Source organism: Delphinapterus leucas, chromosome 15, assembly GCF_059928025.1.
Source record: "Delphinapterus leucas isolate spDelLeu-1000000601 "Yukka" chromosome 15, BTC_Dleu_Yukka2, whole genome shotgun sequence".
Lineage (NCBI taxonomy): Eukaryota > Metazoa > Chordata > Mammalia > Artiodactyla > Monodontidae > Delphinapterus > Delphinapterus leucas.
Window position 1 is genome coordinate 22216465 of NC_143143.1, and position 20121 is coordinate 22236585.

Genomic DNA, 20121 nt, shown 5'->3' on the forward strand with positions numbered 1-20121 from the left:
AAATGGAACAAAGGAAGGATAAATCAGAAAACAACAATGTTATTTACTTACATGAGATAGGTGGAGGGCGGACTGGGTGAAATAGATATGAGAAGGAATGACACTTCTTTTAGTATACTTGTTTGTGTAGTTTTGCCTTTGGAAGCATGTTAATGTTCTATAGATCCAAAAAATAAATCAACAAGGATGGAAGAGAGAAAAAAACCCTAAAACTAAAAGCAAATTGAAACAAATGAACCCAACTGTATTCTAAATGCATAAGAGCTAATCTGAAGGGAAGGAAAAAAGGAATCCAAGTAACTTATAAAGGGAGATACAAAGATGAAATGAGGAAAAGCAACGAAGAATCCTGTGCAAGGGCTGAAATTAGAAGTACTGGTATAGACACTTGATTTCTTAAATATTTGTGTGTACATACAAATTTGTGTGTGTGTGTGCGCATATCCTACCTACATGCATATATTTCCTAACTGTCTGCTTTGAGGGTCTAGAAGCAAAGACATCCCAGTAAAAATATGCACACCCAGCATCCAGATCTTGGTTTCTAATACCAAGATGAACCTGACTTTCTTATTGTGCCAGTAGGAAGAAAATGCTCAAAAAAAATTATGGGTGCATGTCACAAGAACAGAGGGGCCAGCTTGAAGGGGCTACTGCTTACCAAATCTGAGAAATGTGTAAACTAAAACAATTTAGTACAATTATAAATTATAAACCACTGAAATAAACAGGACCGTGAGTCCACATGGAATGAATGAATGAATGAACAAATAAGGTAAAGGGAGGACTCTTGCTCATAGAATACTGAGTAACAACTAGTTAATATGGAGGAAATATATAGAGTTGGAAAACCATCATTGTACAATAAAAAGTGGCTCACAGTAAAAACTGGTTCAGATAAGAATCATCAGTTTTTGCTAAATATAAGAGGAGGTGGGGATTTTGATGAAAAGCAGGATATTTGCTGTTCTTAAAGTGTATCCTCATATATTATTCAAAGCAAGGGGAAAAAACAGTAACTCTACAGTGGAGAAACTAGACAACACCTTGTTAAGGTCATCAAAATAAACAGAAGAGAGGGACAGATGGACAACATATGCCTCTTGTTGTGGCATAACCTGAATCTAATCATGAGGAAACCCAAAATGAAATTACCAATTTCATGAGACAAAGAAAGATTGAGGAATGGTTCCAGACTAAAGGAAACTAAAAACTGAAATGTCATATAGACATAGGAAGAGCGAGCAAGAAAGTGTAAAAAGTGCAGGAGCAACCCAGCACACACACAAATAATAAAGCAAATGAGGCAGAGTATTAACAGAAGATGAATCTAGATAGAAGGTATACAGATATTCCACCATTCATGCAAGTTTCCTGTAAGTTTGAAATTATTTCCAAATAAAATGCTTAAAAAAAATTACAGAGCCTCTGAACAAGATGACATAAGTCCATGCTTTGATGCATCCCTTCTGCTATACACATATAGCAATGATAGGTAAAATATATATAAAAAAAGATAGGTAAAATATAAAATATATATATAGGAAAACCAAAAAGATATAGTCAGGCTAAAAACCAAGATAAACATCTCCATGAACCAGAAAAAAGAATAGAAATTCAAAGTGGTGTGCAAGGCCAAAGCCACAGGCCTGCTGGAATCTGGAAACAGACACTGGCAGCTGACAGTTCTGCTCCTATGGGGTAATTGAGACTAAAAGTGCTCCACACAAAATTTGAGATAGAAGCCAGACTGGCTAATGATAGCTAAAGTTGCTGATGAAAAAAAGCTTGATACTTGCATGGGTTGCAAAGGGTTACATTACCCTCTACTCTGAATGCAACCTTCAAAGAGATACTGGGTCACTCACCTCTTTATTTGAAAAGCACTTAATAGTTTGACAGTTTTTGGAAGAAGAAAGTTCAGTAGCATCTGCCTCCCGAGTCAAGAAAAGCAGCTTCTGGCCCACTGAGTCCAAGCATTCTAAAACACTGTACAGAAGAAGAGATCAAGGTAGGAACAACAGTTTTTCCTAGGCCAAGAATTACTTCTCTATACTTGCACTGTCTAACCTGGTAGCCATTAGCAACGTGTGGTTATTTAAATTAAAATAAAATAAAATAAAAATTCAGTTCCTTAACTGCACTAGTCACATGTACTATAAGGTCCATATGTATGGACCTTTTTGGACAGCACAGATATAGAACATTTCCACCATTACAGAAATCATATTGAACATTGTTGTTCTACATTTAGGGAGAGGAAGGATAAACAAAAAATATACTCAAAACTCTTTACCAAAATTTAGGCTAGATTCTAAGGGCCTGAAACATTTACTATGGTATAGAGACAAACCTCTTCTGAGTCTGTTTTTTGTTTGTCTTTTTCCCAGTCTGGGCAATACATCAAGGCTATAGCCAACTCTTCTAATCAAAATACTCACTAGTCTATCATCTCCCCTAATGCCACTTAGTTCAATGTATTTCAATGTCTTACTTTTTTTGTAAAGTGAGTTATTTTAAGACCAATCGATAGATTCAGAAAATTAGAAAAACAGATGCTATTTAGGGCAGTACGTGGTATTTTTCCATCCATGGTTTTTCTAATGGAAGAATGTTACTCATATTATTGGTAAATATTTCTCAATAGGCTCAAAAGAGGAAAAAAATATTCCAGGTTTTGTTGTTAAATAAGAAACCAGATACTCCATTTGTCTTTGCGACTATTTAGAACTGAAAAATATTACCTTGTGTTTAGCTGCTGAACTACTTCTGTATTTCTCGGCTCTAGGCCTGCTGCTTCTAGTTCTTGGTGACTAGCTAGTGCCTCCAGATTTAGTTCTGCAATCTGAAGGAAAATAAAGTGGTAAAATCATTTAATATCTTGCAAAGTATTTGAGGCTAAAAAAAAAAAAGAAACCAAACAAACAAAAAAACACCCAAACCCCCCCAAAATCCAAGAAAAACCCACTCAAGTGGTGTGCTCTGTTTCTGTAGACAGTGACTTTGCTGTTGCCACAGTCCCAGGCTGGGTTCAATAGTTACCAGATGGTTTCTGGCTGCTTAGCCAAGAATGGCAATCTGTTACCAGCTGATGATGTTGTGACATGAATATGGGAAAGGGCCAAGTAGGGCTAAGTGAAAAGCAATGGCAATTTTGGCTCATGATTCATTCCAAAGTCACTTAAAACTTACTTCTCTGCAAACATGCAACTTTTGGAAATTATAAAAGAATGGCTTTCATGGCAATATGAAAAAAAGACTTTATTGGACTAACACAGAATCATGAAAAGTATTCTAGTTTATTCTCTTTCCATAAAGTGGGAGCCCATTTGGGAGTTCTGATGTGTAGAGATACAGATATTTTTTTTACTTAGAATCATTTTAGATTTGCAGAAAAACTACAAAGACAGTACAGAGTTCCCACATATATCCAACTGCCATTTTCAACTATTATTACTATCTTAATTAGTATGGTGTATTTGACACAATTAATGAACCACTATTGATATGTTATTTTTTTTCTTTTTAAAATTTTTTATTGGAGTATAGTTGATTTACAATGTTGTGTTAGTTTCTGCTGTACAGCAAAGCGAATCAGTTATACATATACATATATCCACTCTTTTTTAGATTCTTTTCTGGAATCTTATTATTAACTAAAGTCCATCCTTAATTCAGATTTCCTGAGATTTTACTCAAGTGAGATGCAATTTTTCCTGGAAATCAAGTGGCAGCATAACAAAATGCAACTGTTCTCAAAGTGTGGCTTGAGAACTCCTAGGGGTTCCAGAGACCCTTTCAGGGGGAAGTTTACAAGGTCCTGTCTTCTCCAACTATATAACACAACAGATTGGACGTAAAAGCAGATGAGAGAGTCACTAGTCTCCTTAATAGGAGCTTAGTAGCTAGACATTAAAGAGATTTGCAAAATATGTAAAACAATGACACTCTTCCCATTAATTTTTTTGAAAATGCTTTTTTCCATAAAAGTACATTTTTTATGTTAACATGTAATTATTTTTAAAAATATTTTCAACAAATTAGTAAATATAATTTTTCTCATACGTAATTTCTAATATGGTAAATGTTGATAGATATGACCCACAAAAACAAAAGCTCTTTGAGGATAAATGGGTCCTGAGACCAAGTTTTTAGAACCTCAGTGCAGTGGTTTAGAGCAGGGGTTGGCATATTACAGTCACTGGATGAAGTCCAGCCCAATGTCAGTTTTTTGTAAATAAAGTTTTACTGGCACACATCTGTGTCCTTTTACTGACATACTGTTATAGCTGCTTTTGCACTACCAACAGCAAGTTGAGTAGCTGTGATAGAGACAGTATGGTCTGTAGAGCCTAAAATATTTACTGTTTGGCCTTTACAGAAAAGGTTTGCTAATTCCTCATGTAGAGCAAAGACAGGCTTTAGCATCTGACAGACCCTGGTCTGAATCCTGGTTCTGCCTCTAACTGTAGGACCCTCAATAAGTTATTAACCTTTCAAAACCTCTGAACGATCATATATATAATAATATCAATAGTTAACTTATAGAGTTGCTATAAGGATAAGATAATGTATATAAAGCATTTTAGAATAGTACACTTCGTAAGATCTCAGTGAATGTTGGCCATTACTCACAAGCCGCATAAGATATTTTACAATGTCACCTTGACACAAAATACTATTCTGGCTTTTATTATTCTATATGGACTACCATTTATTTCATAATGGGGTCATGCTAGAAAATATCACACAATGGGACAATCTAATAGGTTAGAATGTGTTATAACACAGTCTGTCAGAAACTACATCCTCTTCAATGCCTCCTTTATGTGCTGTTTTAATCCAGGCCCACTGAACTGCTTTTGAAACAATGATATGCTACTCACACCCCAAGAGAGCAAAAAATCTATCTAGATTTTTATAATTATCACAATTATTAGCATCAGCTACAATGAATTAAAAGTGGCATGCAGGATCTTTAGTTCCTCAACCAGGGATCAAACCCGTGCGCCCTGCAGTGGAAGTACAGAGTCTTCACCACCGGACCACCAGGGAAGTCCCTCAGCTACAATGATTAACACCACATTATGGTGCTTAATATATTCATGGCACTGTGCTAAGAGCTTTATACTACATAATATCTCATTTACCCTCACCAATATCCCAGAGAAGTGTGCTACCATTTTACAGATCTGGAAACTAAAGTTGCTCAGAGAAATTGCCCTAGATATCATATAGCCAGACCTATTTAAAAACAAGGAACTCCAACTTCAGAGACTACTAGTACTATTTAACCACTACATGATGCTAGTGATACAGGTCTTAATTTCAAATACATGTTCACCTTGAATTACACTGCCATTTTTGTAAAGAAAGGTAACAGCAGGATATGGTGGTCTGTGACTCTGTTCTAGTCTCATAATTTTAAGGAAAGCAAAGGTACTAACCTTCTTTGGGCCATATTTGAGGAAATACCGAGCCAATTCAAGGGCTGTTCTAGCATCTTCTGTGGCATCATGACCAAACCTATCTGGACACTGTATATCCTTCCTGGAAAGTCAAGGTAAAATTGACATAACTGGGAGCATTTTTAATGATAGAGTCTTTCATACCAAATATTCTGGCTACACGTAGAATTTCAGCATTCTAGTAATTAGATTTGAGTCACAATCAAGATTCCTTTATTACTTAGTGCCAGGACCTGAGAGGTACTGAGGGTACAGAATGATCAGGAATGGCTTTGTTTACAGCAAGCATATCATCAAAGGCTACTCAATAAAAAGTCTCTGGTCCACTCCCCAACCAACCCCTTGTCTCATTTTTTAGACGTAGCTGTTGTTTTAAAGTTACCTTCCAGAAATTTTCTATTATATACAAGTGTCTATTATATATTTAAAAATCCTTTGTTTTTTAAGATCTTAAAAAATACGTATGTTTATGTCTATAGATATATCTAAATCTAATCTACATCAATCAATATCTCAGTATCTACGCATCTTGTTCTGCATCTCCATTTTGTTCTCAGTAGCATCTTAGAGGTCCCCTTATTAGCACATAAAGATCTAACAAAGTATTAGTCACACAGATAACCATAATTTATTTAACTAGTCCTGTAGAATATCTGAATTCTTTTGGGCTATTTTAAATCATACTATAATGAATATCTTTGTACAATATGTGTTTGTACATGATACATTCAATATAGGAACGTTGTTTTGAAATTCTGGGTAACTTTTCTGCCTCTTCTCTGTCCAGTTCTATCCATCAACCTTCAGCTATGAATGCAACTCCTTTTTGTATTCCCACAGTTTTTTCATTTCTGAGTCATACTTCTCTCTGAAGTTAGGATCTCAGAATTCATAATAATGTTTATAAACTAAGAAGGAAAGGAGAGAGGCTGAACGTTCCAATATGCATTAAATAAGATACAATATTCTAACTTATGTCCAGTCTATCAGGACAATATTATAATATGCAAACAAACCTACCCCAAAATAACTTTGGCTAAGAACTTGAGCTTAAATCTTCTGCCCTGCTCTCTGACATAAAGCAATGATGTATCAATAACATATGGATGTATCATCTGAGAAGGAAAGAGAATAGAATGAGTAGCATCCTATGCTGAAGGAAAAAACAGGTGGGTTGGGGGACAGAAGGCTTTAGATCTGAGATTAGTGAAACAGACACATATGCTAGATAAACTAAGTCCTAAATCAGATACTCACTTTCAGTGCTCTGAGATCTAAGTCTAAGGAGTGGCCCACTAACACAGCGTTGGGAGGAAGCAGTGCTTTTAACTGTCTCTGTACATCTTTGAGTTTGGTTGTCACTGGGTTAAGAATCTTCTTTGTGATTCCTGAGAAACTTTCAATAAAAAAAGAGAAATGGACAGACCAGGATATTAATAAGCTTTCCTCCCCAGAAAGTCATTTCAAAAAGAATATTTTAAAAAATAAAAAATTAACAAATGCTCAGTGTAACAAGGTTGAAAATCAAATAACAAAGAAGAAATTAAAAACTGCCGGGCTTCCCTGGTGGCACAGTGGTTGAGAGTCCGCCTGCCGATGCAGGGGACACAGGTTCGTGCCCCGGTCCGGGAAGATCCCACATGCCGTGGAGCGGCTGGGCCCGTGAGCCATGGCCGTTGAGCCTGCGTGTCCGTAGCCTGTGCTCCGCAACGGGAGAGGCCACAACAGTGAGAGGCCCACATACCGCAAAAAATAAATAAATAAATAAATAAAAATAACCTGCCCATAATCCCACCACCCAGAGATCATTTTTTACACTTTAGTAAATATTGTATCATATTTTTTGATACATATGTATTCATGTATATGTTTCATTTTTATAATCATGGGAATTCCCTGGCAGTCCAGTGGTTAGGACTCCATGCTTTCACTGCCATGGGCCTGGGTTCAATCCCTGGTCAGGAAACTAAGATCCCGCAAGCCACATGGTATGGCCCAAAAAAAAGGAATCATAATGCCTATGCTACTTTATAATATGATCATAACATGTGCTATATATCATGAACAAGTTTTCACATCAATAAATCTATTTCAGCACATCCTTTTAAATGGTTAGTACTCCATTAGATGAATATAACATCCTAACCAACCCCCTACTTTCATTCATATTCCCATATTTCTGCAATAGTATGACAAATACCCTTATACATACATCTTTGTCACATATGACTGTTCCTTAAAAATACTGTCTAATTGTCATGTCGGCCAACAGCAGTCTTTATCACCATCATGGCCTCTCTGTGCCTAAGTAAGCATGAATTGATAGGTGCAACTACAATGGGCAGCAACGGTAATGTTTCACTGGCTTTTCTTTGCCTAATCACTGTAGTGTGTACGTTCTGAAATTACTTGCTAATCTTCGGAAAGACAGAGAAAATTTTTTGAGCTTCAAATTTCTGTTGTGGAAACACTTAGTTTTGTTTTGGTCTCTGAGGTCAAGGCAGATTAAGCTCTAAAATCATCTGACTGCCAGAAGATGATTTACAGATTTTTCAGATGGTGTCTCATCAGACAGCAAAGCTGTTTGGCAGTTGCTAGATAACGATTACAACTGTCAGGTTCTATGACAAGGAAGATAATATTCTGGTGACCTAGGTCACAGGAAGATTAGAGAGCAAGAAAGGTAAGAGCATTATACACCGACATTGTGTAATTTCAGTATTAAAATTTCTAGTTGTGGCACCCCAGCCTTTTCTTTGATAATAAATAAGTAGATAATACCTAACTAAACAGAAGCTACAGGCTATTCCTGTTAAGTCTCATTCCGCTCTAGCGAGCTGGAGGCATGGTGAAAAATACCTGGTGAGGTAGTCCACAATCTTGTTGTCAGGTTTAACAAGTTCATCCATAACACAGCAGCCTCCTTCAGCAACCAGTGAGATGCGTGTTAGTTCTCGCCCCTTGGATGTCAGGCACTGAAAGACCAGGATGTAGATAGGCTGCTAACCTGTGGAAACTCTTGCTTCCTCTCATTATTCAAGACTACATCAACTGCCATCTACTCTGCGACAATGGCACAGCCTTTTGCTGACTAGAGAATCCAATATGAATGAAATTAAAGCTAAGCAGGCTGCTGAACATTACACTTAAAGTAACAAACACAGTACAATTTCTCTGGGAAGGATGTGCCCGAGAGGGACAGAAATAATAACATCAATTATAATTGTACTATTTACTGTGTACTACAACCCAGTATTATGCTAAGTACCAAAAAAATAATTTTTATTAGCACACTCTATTATCTAATGCAATACTAAGCATTTTATATACCACCTCATAATAACCCCATGAAGTAGCCCCTAATATTATCCCTGCTTCACAGAAGGAGAATTAGGGAATTTGTCCAAGGTGACAGGCAAAGCCAGGATACACACCCTGATACGACAGACTCCAAATCCTTAGCTCTTAGCCACTCTGCTCAGTGTTGAGAAACTGTTACTTGAGTACTAAGTGAGAGGGGATACACTGCCTCTGAAAGGAGACTTACTAATTAGACAAAGTAAAACACAAGGGGAGCTTAAGCAGGAAAATCCTACTTCTGATCTTAAATGCGTAAAACTAAGCCAAACCAATGGTAATTCAGGCAAAGTCTTCAAGGCAATAACAACAAAACACTTGTTCAAAAGAGAGAAGCAATCAACTTCTAGTAATATTCCAAAATTAGATTAAATATATCAACTAGTTAGAAAACTTACGTGATATTTATTTCTCATCCTGGAGCAAAGATCCAATTTTTCTAAAATGTGATTAAATGGGTCTACTTTCAGTTATTTAAACTGAATACTAGAACTGAACGCACTCAAGAAAACTAGACCCTAGTTTGCAACACTCCAGCTGAAAAATCAAAAGTAGTACTTACCATTTCACAGTCAAGCCCAAAGAGAGGACTGTTGTTGGTTATAGAACCACAACATTTTGTAGGCACAAAGTTTTCACAGTCAGGAAAACCTAGGAGGAAAAGGAATAAAATATTTGCCTTTAGAACTAGAAATGGTAAAAATTACTCCTGTATTTATCCAGGGGAAACTGAGATACCACATTTGTGGGGACCTTCTCTATGTTAGACACTTGAAATATAAAATTAAATAAGACAATTTCTGTCCTTAATTTTTTCTCCATCTACTCATTTTTACATTTTGGGAGAATAATGTAGGCTGCTGTTATTGGAGATACTAGGGCCTAGACTTCCTTGCAGTTACCAAGTAACAATTTTTTCCTCCTTATTAGAAATTATAATTAAATTGTGGCTAAATCCAAAGTCACTGGACCTTTCCCATATAGGCACTAAGGAAGGATGAATAAAGTATGCAAATGACTGCATGTGGCATCTTTCTTTCCTAAATAAAACAAGAAAAAGTAGGAATGAGATTCCACCATAGCAGAGATCTAAAAGGATTTCATGGTAGGCAGAATGTTTAACATTCACCATATGCACTCTTGTACTCAACTCTACCCTTAAAATTTCTCCAAGATCTCTCTTTAGAAACGTGCCTCATTTTCTGGAATCATAGCCTGAAAATTCCCTACAGAGGCTCAGATATAGGCTTAAGGTATCCCTTCCATTGTGTACCCTAAGTCAGTAACCAGGCACATTCAGTTCAGAGGCCCAAAAGTGTCTGAATCATTGAAGATTCCTACCTTCAGACAGAGGCTGAAACAGTAAAGGTAATACCTAGATCTTATTTGACAAGAAACTAAGGGGAGTATGAAAAGCTTTGACCAGTTTCTATGTCACAGTACCCTGAAATTTCCAACTGATTACAATTAAAAGAACCAAAATACAGTCTAGACCAGAAAGGAGTACCCCCAAATCCTGGAGACATTATACTTGCTGCCCTCCTTATCTATATTATTAGTACCAATAATAACAAAGAATAACTTTTTAAAGCACTATGTGCCCCATGCTAAGCTCGTTTTGTACATTAGCTCAATTAATCCTCATGGCAATACTATGATATATGAACTATTAACTCCCCAAAGACAGTCCAATTAAGAAACAAAGGATCTGAAAAAATATACAAATGGCCAATAAGCTTATAAAAAGATGCTCAATATCATCAGCCATCAGAGAAATGCAAACAAAAATCACAATGAGATACTACTTCACACACACTAGGATGGGTATAATCAAAAAGGCAGAGCATAGCAAGTGTTGGTAAGGATGTACAGAAATTGGAACACTTATACATTGCTGGAGGGAATGTAAAATGGTGCACCTGCTTTGTAAGACAGTCTGATAGTTCCTTAAAGGTTAAACATAGAGTTACTATAGGATCTAGCAGTTCTACTCCTAGGTATATACTCAAGAAAAATGAAAACATATGTCCACACAAAAACTTGTATCTGAATATTCAAAGTAGCATTATTCATAACATCCCTGAGGTGGAAACAACCCAAATGTCATCAACTGATGACTGGATAAATAAAATGTATAACCATACATGGAATATCATTAGAATGAAAATAAATGAAGTAATGATACATGCTACAACACGGATGACCCTTGAAAATTTGATGCTAAGTGAAAGAAGCCAGTTACAAAAGACCACATATTGTATGATTCCATTTATATTCACAATAAGTAAATCTATTAACAAAAAGTAGTTGCCCAGGGCTAAAGGGCACTGGGGGGAAACGATGGTACAGGGTTTCTTTTGGGGTGATGAACATGTTCTAAATTGATTGTAGTGATGGTTGAAAAACTCTGTAAACATACTAGAAACTACTGAAATTGTATACTTTAAATGGATGAACTGAATGGTAGGTTAATCATAACTCAATAGGGCTTTTTTTTTTTTTAAGGAATTTTAACATGACTGCTGTGATTAAGAGGTAATAAATCAAAGGATTTTTATTAAATTCTTGCTACATAACAGACCAAGGCTCTGAGCCTAGACTTGTCCTATTTATTAAAGAAAATGGGGGTGGGATGGGTGGGAGGAGGATTAGAAGTATCAGAGAAGTGTTAAAGTTTTAAAGACATATTGACTTCTTTTCAATATACTAAGGAATGAAAGAAAAATGAAAAAGGAATAATTTTCCCACAATATTTAAGGTCATGTTCACGTACTACCTAAAATCAATAATGGTACACATCCTACACTTTAGGAAACATTGCACTGAAAGTATTTCCTCTTTAGTAGAAGATGGAATAAATCACTTGGAAAGCAGCCCATAAAAATGAACTTTCAACAGTAATATTTTTAAATAAACTGATATTCTTCCATTGTTACCAACATCAGGTTAAATCTAAACAAACCTTGTAACGGAAAGTGATATGTTTTCATTTCCTCCTTTGTGAGAAGGCATCTAGTCAAGCTTACTTTCTCAGAGCCATACTTTTTAACGATGGGGTCATTCTGCAGGTTGATGCTGACTTCTGAGCTGGAAGAAGGTAAAGACCCTGAAACAAGGACAATCGTACATATGTTAGAATCTGTGTTTAACAGCCCTCAGAGGACATGTCCTTTTAATGTTGTATAGGGTAAGCTTGATGAAGATCAAAAGATTTTTAAGACCCAGCCCCAACTTTAAAGGAGCTTGCACTCTCATACACTTATAAAGAACACAAAGAGAAAATAAGTCTCAAATGGGTTATAATAATAAAAGCTATAAAAGGGAAAGGGAGAATATACTGGCTGAGATGGTTAGAGATGGTTCAAGAGAAGAAAAGATTAGCTAAGTCTTAAAGAAAAGGCAGAATTCAGATATTTGGTGTATTAGACCAGTCCGTTACAGTGTCTGCCACTCCTAATAGCCCATTCTAGCTAAATCTACTGCAACCCTAACCACCTGCTCAAGCACCAGCAGGGGTGCTGGTTCTTTAAGTAGGGCTGGTTACTGATTGGATTAAGAGTGGGGACTTGGCTAAAGAGGGAGCTATCTATAAACTGACCAGTGACTTGATATTCCTTGTCAAGACATGCTCAAAAGGGACAAGGGTAATTAGCTAAGCTGATCAGATTGCTTGCTTCCAGAACTGAACTAGGAAATAAAGAGAACACACCAGTTAGAACAGAAAACAAAGAAGCTAAGATGCCATGAAAGGGATGGAGAACAGCTCTTCACCAGAGGCATTTAGATTCTTGATGAGTTTCTAGTCCACATGTCCTTCAAATAATACCCTCTCACTTAAGGTGGCCTCAGTGAGTGCCTGGTCCTTGCAACCAAAAATGCCAAAGAATCAGAAGTAAGGAAAGAGGGCATCCCAGGTAAGACAGAAATGTACAAAGCAAACTTGGTATGGTAGTGACTAGACCAGTCGGGGAGAAAAAAAGAGTCTTTGTAGAAGAGCAGTATAAGAAACAAGGTTGAAAGAGGAGGATAAAAGTGAATTGTAGACCACTGCGAATGCCAGGCTCAAGAGTTTGAATTTTAGTCCATCATTTCATATATAAGGTGGAGCAACAGAGAGTTCCTGAGAAGGGAAGTGGCATAACCAAACAGTACTTTAAGAAAGATCAACCTCAAAGATATGTGGAAAATGAAGTAGAGAGAGAAATGAGAAATGACTTTGCAATAATTCTGGCAAAAAAAAAAGAGTCTGGATTAAGATGATGGAGGGAGGAAAAAGGTTATAAGAAAGAAACATTACACAAGAAAAACTGGTAGAGGGACTTCCCTGTTGGCTCCCAATGCAGGGGGCGCGGGTTAAGACTGCACTCCCAATGTAGGGGGCCTGGGTTCGATCCCTGGTCAGGGAACTAGATCCCACATGCATGCCTCAACTAAGAGTTCTCATGCCACAACTAAGGAGCTCCCAAGCCACAACTAAAGGAGCCCACCTGCCACAACTAAGGAGCCCACAAACCGCAACTAAGACCCAGCGCAAACAAATAAATAAATATTTTTTTTAAAAAAAGGAAAAACTGGTAGAGCATAGTGACAGAGTAATTCAGTTCAGTCAACAAAATATTTACTGAGTACTTATTATATGCCTGGTATTGCTCTAGCCAGTAGATTCCCCAATGAACAAAATCAACAAAATTCTCTTAAATTCTAGGTGATCTTAAATTCTAGTTGGGAAGATAGACAATAAACAAACAAATACATAATATAGCAGGTGAGGATAAGGACTATGGAGAAAAGTAAAGGAGAAAAAGGAGGAAAGGGAGTGCTGGGGCAGGAAAAGGGTTAATGTCATATATTTTATAACCAGGGAAGGTCTCTCTGATAAAGTAACATTTGAATAGATTCTTAACAGCAAAGGGAATGAGCCATGAAGATTGGGTATGGGGAGCCAAAAGAAAAGTAATTCTAAAATTCAATACTGGTGGCTTAGAGAAAAACAGTACCAACAGAAAAGGGGATTTGAAGTTGGGAGTCTGTTATTTAGGGATGAGAAAAATGCTTTTATATATGCTATGATTGAGGGTACAGTGGAGTATCCAGGTAGCAACATCCAGCAGGCAGTTGAAAATGCAGGCCTGGAGTTTGGGATATCAAACCTAAAGACAGAGGAGTTATCCACAGAAGAGTGATGGATAAACTGGGGAAGAACAGATGAATATTTCAAAAGAGAACTGAAGAAAGATCAAAGTGTATGGACTATATCTTGGGGACTTTGATATTTATTTAGGTTGGGAAAATGAAGCAAAATCCTTAGGAGGACAGAGAAGTAGCTAGAACCCTCTAGCTCCTCAATGCTTACAGGATAAAATCCAAAGTCCTTAGCATGGCATTTACAGCCTGCAAGACAAAGCTTTAACCTACCTCTAAGCCTCATCTCTCACCACTACCCACCCTCTTATTCCATCTCCACCCCCAATCATCCTCAACAATCTATATTCTTCAGTCACATCAACTTCTTTTTTCTGATTACATCCTTTCTTTTACAGCTCAATGTCTTTACCTGAGTTTTGAATCTCATAATGACTACTCTGTGATTCACTCAAAGATGTTTAAAATACAGTGGATGTCAAATTAAACAAAGCTGCAGGTCCGATATGGACATCTATTAGAAGGAAAGGGGAACAATGGAAAGGTAGGAAGTTAGAAGCTTTTGAGACAGAAGATAACAGGAAACACAGTCATGGAGGATATGGAAAGGAATCACTAGTTATTCCTCACCACTTTTTCATGTCCCCTCAGTGCAACTATTCAATAATTTAATTATTTCTGAACAAACATACAAAAAGCATTATTGAACAATACTTACCTTACTATGTGCAATGAACTGTTAAGGTCTATTCCATCACTCACCTCCTCTCCCCGCAAAAGAGAAGGTCAGCTATAACTTGCTAACAGGACACAACCCAGTTTGAAAAACACTGCTATCATGGATATTTATACTTCAGCTGGCCAGCACCCTAATCTGCCACTGTGAGTAGTATTAGTGAGTATCCCCTACATTAGTCAAAGGCAAGATCTTCCTTCCCATGTGTACACTTGTGGGTACAAAGACCCAGTGGCAGTTTGAGTCCAGTGTCAGTGATATCCAGGGAGCAGACTTAGCTATCTAACCTAACCAAATGACTTCTGAGGCATGAACCCTGGTTATGTTTCCTGCTATCTAATCCGCCTTGGTACTTAGCCATTTTTTCCTTAAAACACACACACACACACACACACACAAAATTGCTTTTCTGTTTAAGTTACTTATAGTCATACCTTCCATTCCTTTAGGCAGATCCCCAATTATTTGTTTCTTTTGCAGCCCAATGATATCAGCTAGGAAATCAGATGATGGGGGAGGCAAGCAGAACTTCTGAAAATACATAATAGGTTTTTACAAAAATGCTTGAAAACAGTTAAAATACTGTCAAAACTAGACTTTTATTGTCAGCTCAGTGCTATGAAAGATCTGGACCTTAATTGTTTGCATTGTAAAATGAGGACTGTTTCCTTAAGTTGTAAAAGTGACTAAATAAGTGAAGCCATATTTATCCTACCACAGTTTTCTTTGCTTCTCTAATTACACACTATAGAAAAGAAACAAACATTACAAAAATGTATAACTTAGAAAAGCAAAGTTCCTTATATTTTTCAAAGCACTTTCATATCTATTACTTTAGTGGATAACATGCCAGGTAGATGACACAGAAAAGCAAAGAGATTGAGAGTTCAAGTCTCAGGCTCACCTGGGCTTCAATTCCAGCTGTAAATTCCACTTACTAGCTGTAACTTGGGTGCGTTACTCAGTTTCCTTATGTATAAAATGGGAATAAAAAAGTATCTCTTGGGGCTTCCCTGGTGGCACAGTGGTTGAGAGTCCGCCTGCCGATGCAGGGCACACGGGTTTGTGTCCCGGTCCGGGAAGATCCCACATGCCGTGGAGCGGCTGGGCCCGTGAGCCATGGCTGCTGAGCCTGCGCGTCCGGAGCCTGTGCTCCGCAACGGGAGAGGCCACAACAGTGAGAGGCCCGCGTACCACAAAAAAAAAAAAAAAAAAAAAGTATCTCTTATAGGACTGTTGTAAGAATTAAAGATGATGCATCCAGTATGATTAATATAGGGCCTAGCACATAGGTAGTGTTCAATAAATGAGAGCAAAAGAAGAAAATGGAGACCCAAGGGGGTTAGGTTAGGGCTCACCAATTCGAATGCTCTCAGGGGTAAATGGATGAAACAGTCTGATAAAGAATGGAAGAGGCTATGGTAAAATGGAGAGCACATGCCCTTTCTAAAGACAGCTGCTATTCAGCTCCAGATACTGTTTTAAGGGAAACTAATCTTGTGATGTTGTCAAGAGAAGCCAAAATATATAGGTTTTATGTAAATTTTACAATTTTTGAAAACACCAAAGCCCAAATAAAATGTGACAATATCAACTACAATCTGGGAACTAGACTGCAATCTGGGATTAAGGGTTTTGCCTAGATTACCAAAGAAAAAAATGAGAGATAAATCTAATTTCAACAATCTAATCTCAGGTATCAAGCGTAATCTTTTTAGCTTTCTACAACTTCTATTGCTTGTTCAATCAGGTTGCCAAGGAGCACAATTTGAGACATGTGCACTAATCTCTGAGTGTGAGGACCTGACTCAGGTCCGAATACAAAGTTTTCTTAACTTACGTGTCTGAATGCCTTTCGGAGAAGCCCAAACTCCAAATAGAACCTGTAAAAGTGTAGCTGACTCATTCCCTGCAGTATAAAAACCACCACGTTGTTCAGGTGGTTTTGGTGAAAAAGCTGGCACCAGCTGTTGAAAAATAGAAAGAACAAAGCTAAGACTGATACCGTCAAGTCAGTTACAGACATACAGAAGGGAAGTATGAAAAAAGCACTGAGCAACAGATATTGGAGTTTATCATCACTCACTGACTGCCTGGAAACGGAGAACAGCTATTACTGCACAGAATTCAAATAAAGATCTCTTGAGATTATTATTTATTCCATTCAAATCAAGTATAATACCAAGTGAAACACAATGCATTCAAATCCAAAATCCTATTAAGATTTGCTTTAAATTGGAACTAATTAAGCTCAGTTTACAAAGGCATATCTTCAAGATCCAAATCTGCTCTACAGTCCTTCCTAAGCCAGTAACGTGACCGGCTTCCAGAAAGCCAGTTCAGATAAAGTGACAGAGCAATGATAGTATCTGTTAAGGCAGAAGTGGGCTTTTGAGGCTTGTAGCCACTCTACCCCCAGACGGAAGTGTACATATGAAAATCTCTCTACTGTGTATTGGTACATACAGAAATGCAATTTTCATTAGACATTTAATAATGGCATTGAGGATATCAGAACAGTAAAATTCTCTTTGCCCTTGATTTGTAAAAGAAGGAAAAAGACTGGGATTCTTAATACATGATCATGTTATTTCAATCAGGTCTCCACTGGAGGTTATAAACAAAATACCTATAGCAGCCAGACAGATACTGCAAATAAGGGAAGCAGGCCAGGTGGGACACTGAAGTGTACATCTATAATAGGAGGCCACTATTCAGCTTCAACAAATTGTTGCCATAGGGACAGCTGCCAGAGTTTTTCGAAGTAAAAAATATGGATATAAAGGGATTCCCAATTTAAATTGTTGGCAACTTCGTAAAAAAAAAAAATTTAGGACATTCCGTGTGGCAAATAAAAAACGTCAGGTAGACATGGTCCTCTAGATACCAATATGAAACCTCAGGTCTATACCCACCATTTATGTTCTTCTCATACCTAGGTTTAGGAACACTGGATTTGCCCAGAACTGCATACTTCAGCAATTCACATAGCTGGCCATGAGTTATTTCACGGGTATCAGAAAGTAAAATGGTAGATAAGCAGGCTTTCTGCAAAGATAGAGTATAACAAATTATGATTATAAAGAACATCAAAAAAACACGGCAAATTTTTAAATATTCTAGTTTCTATTATTTTAGCATACTCTAAACATAAGGAGGGTTCTTACTAATTAGAAATGAAGGTCTAAAACAACAACCTGTGATATGACATTATTAATAGGATATTTAATAAACACCGATACAGAACCTTAATTATAGACACTTGGTTATGTGCTAGGGATAGCAGGATGAATAAAACATGACTCATGCTCTCAAGAAGTCCATTCTACTAGGGGGAAAAAATGCAGAAACAGGTAATTCCAATATAATGTGGGTGCTACTATAAAGGTAAGGGAGCAAAAGAGGCTAACTAACTGCCTTGGGGATTGGAGAGTTTTGGAGATAGCATCACTGAGATGAAAATAATGGAGTTGAACCTTGAAAATAATGAGTCAGCCAGGTAGGAGGAAACACTGTGTCTAAACACTTAGTTTGGTTTGGCTGGAGTCAAGACTGCATGTTGCAGAGCAATAGAGATATGAGACAAGAGAGAAGTGGGAGCCAGTTCATAGATGATCAATGTGGTCTAACCTAAGGAGTCAGACTTTAAGCCTCCCTTAAAATAGCTTTGTACTTAGATATAGTTATTAAAGTAATTCATGCTTGTTAAAAAAGTCAGATAATAGAGAAGGGTAAAACAGATAAAACACAACAAATAAGTGAAAATAAGTCACCTGTATTTGTACAATTCAAGTACAAGTAATACCACTTTCATTTTGGTCTGGGAGGCAGCAGGGTAATAGTGGTTAGGAGCTCAAGCCCTGGAGTCACGCTACCTGAGTTCAAATACCAAGCTCTACCATTTTTTTTTTTTAATTTAATTATTTGGCTGCGTCGGGTCTTAGTTGCAACATGCAGGATCTTCGTTGCAGCATGTGGGATCTTTCATTTTGGCGCACGGGCTCAGTAGTTGCGGCACACAGGCTCTCTAGTGGCGGGCAGGCTCTAGAGTGCGCAGGCTCAGTAGCTGCAGTCCGTGGGCTTAGTTGACCTGCAGCATGTGGGATCTTAGTTCCTGGACCAGGTATCAAACCCACGTCCCTGCACTTGAAGGTGGATTCTTAACCACTGGACCACCAGGGAAGTCCCCCAAAGCTCTACCATCTTAAGTGCCTTAAGATGTTAAGAGCTTAGGGGCAAGTGCCTTGACCTCTGTAAGACTAAGGTCTTTTCATTTACAGAATAACTACAATTCTACCTCATGAGATTACTGGGAAGACCAATGAGGTACATTGTAAGTGCAATGTACTGAGGCCAGTGTCTGACATACCCTAAGATAAGTACTTAAACACCAGGTATTATTATTATTATTATTGCTATTTTCCCCTGTGACTGTTTAAAGCTAATGTTGAACACTTATTATTAGTCATTTACAGTTCTGAGCACTTTATATCTATTAAATCATTTAATTCTTAAGTCTTCTCAAGTGGGCACTACTGTTATCCCCATTTTACAGATAAAGAAATGGAGGAACAGATAAGTGGCAGAACCAAGACCAGAATGCAAGCTACAGATAAAGAAATGGAGGAACAGGGGCTTCCCTGGTGGCACAGTGGTTAAGAATCCGCCTGCCAATGCAGGGGACACGGGTTCGAGCCCTGGTCCGGGAAGATCCCATGTGCCGCGGAGCAACTAAGCCCGTGCACCACAACTACTGAGCCTGCGAACCACAACTACTGAGCCCATGCACCTAGAGCCCATGCTCTGCAACAAGAGAAGCCACCGTAATGAGAAGCCCGCGCACCATAACAAAGAGTAGCCCCCGCTCGATGCAACTAGAGAAAGCCTGTGCGCAGCAATGAAGACCCAACGCAGCCAAAAATAAATAAAATAAATAATAAAAAATAAAATTAGAAAAAAGAAATGGAGGAACAGATAAGTGGCAGAACCAAGACTAGAATGCAAGCTACAGATAAAGAAATGGAGGAACAGATAAGTGGCAGAACCAAGACTAGAATGCAGGCTGCAAAGCCCAAACTCTTTTCATGTCTACTTTATACGTTTCCCAAGGGATTATACATTACATTGTTTTGTAACCAACTCCCGCCACCAAGAAAAAAAAAAGAGGAAAAAAAAAATTGGGGCGTTCCCTAGCAGTCCAGTGGTTAGGACTAGGCGCTTTCACTGCCATGGCCCAGGTTCAGTCCCTAGTCAGGGAACAGAGATCCCGCAAGCTGCGTAGCATGGCCAAAAAAAAAAAATAATCTGTAAATATCTTTCCATATCTGTTAAACATAACAAAAGTCAATTTTAATAATAGTCCACTCTTTCAATTTACTTAAAACATAATTTATTTGAAAAAAATTCCCTACTGATGAC

The 20121-nt window shown here is 37.7% G+C and overlaps 1 protein-coding gene across 4 annotated transcripts in view; it reads right to left on the bottom strand.

Annotated features, from left to right (window-relative positions):
- Positions 1-20121, bottom strand: part of REXO5 (RNA exonuclease 5) — a 64703-nt gene that overhangs the window by 41563 nt on the left and 3019 nt on the right. For 2 of the 4 annotated variants that reach the window (XM_089896044.1, XM_089896043.1), the window contains exons 2-12: positions 17639-17751; positions 16544-16670; positions 15138-15234; positions 11788-11931; positions 9388-9476; positions 8328-8443; positions 6726-6864; positions 6489-6583; positions 5448-5550; positions 2745-2845; positions 1869-1989 (exon numbers count right to left, since the gene is read on the bottom strand). In XM_089896044.1, the coding sequence (XP_089752170.1) occupies positions 1869-1989; positions 2745-2845; positions 5448-5550; positions 6489-6583; positions 6726-6864; positions 8328-8443; positions 9388-9476; positions 11788-11931; positions 15138-15234; positions 16544-16670; positions 17639-17751 (1245 nt within the window). Of the gene's footprint in view, positions 1-1868; positions 1990-2744; positions 2846-5447; positions 5551-6488; positions 6584-6725; positions 6865-8327; positions 8444-9387; positions 9477-11787; positions 11932-15137; positions 15235-16543; positions 16671-17638; positions 17752-18476; positions 18738-20121 lie in introns of those variants that run through there. The other 2 variants (XM_089896046.1, XM_089896045.1) reach the window with 2 other exon arrangements.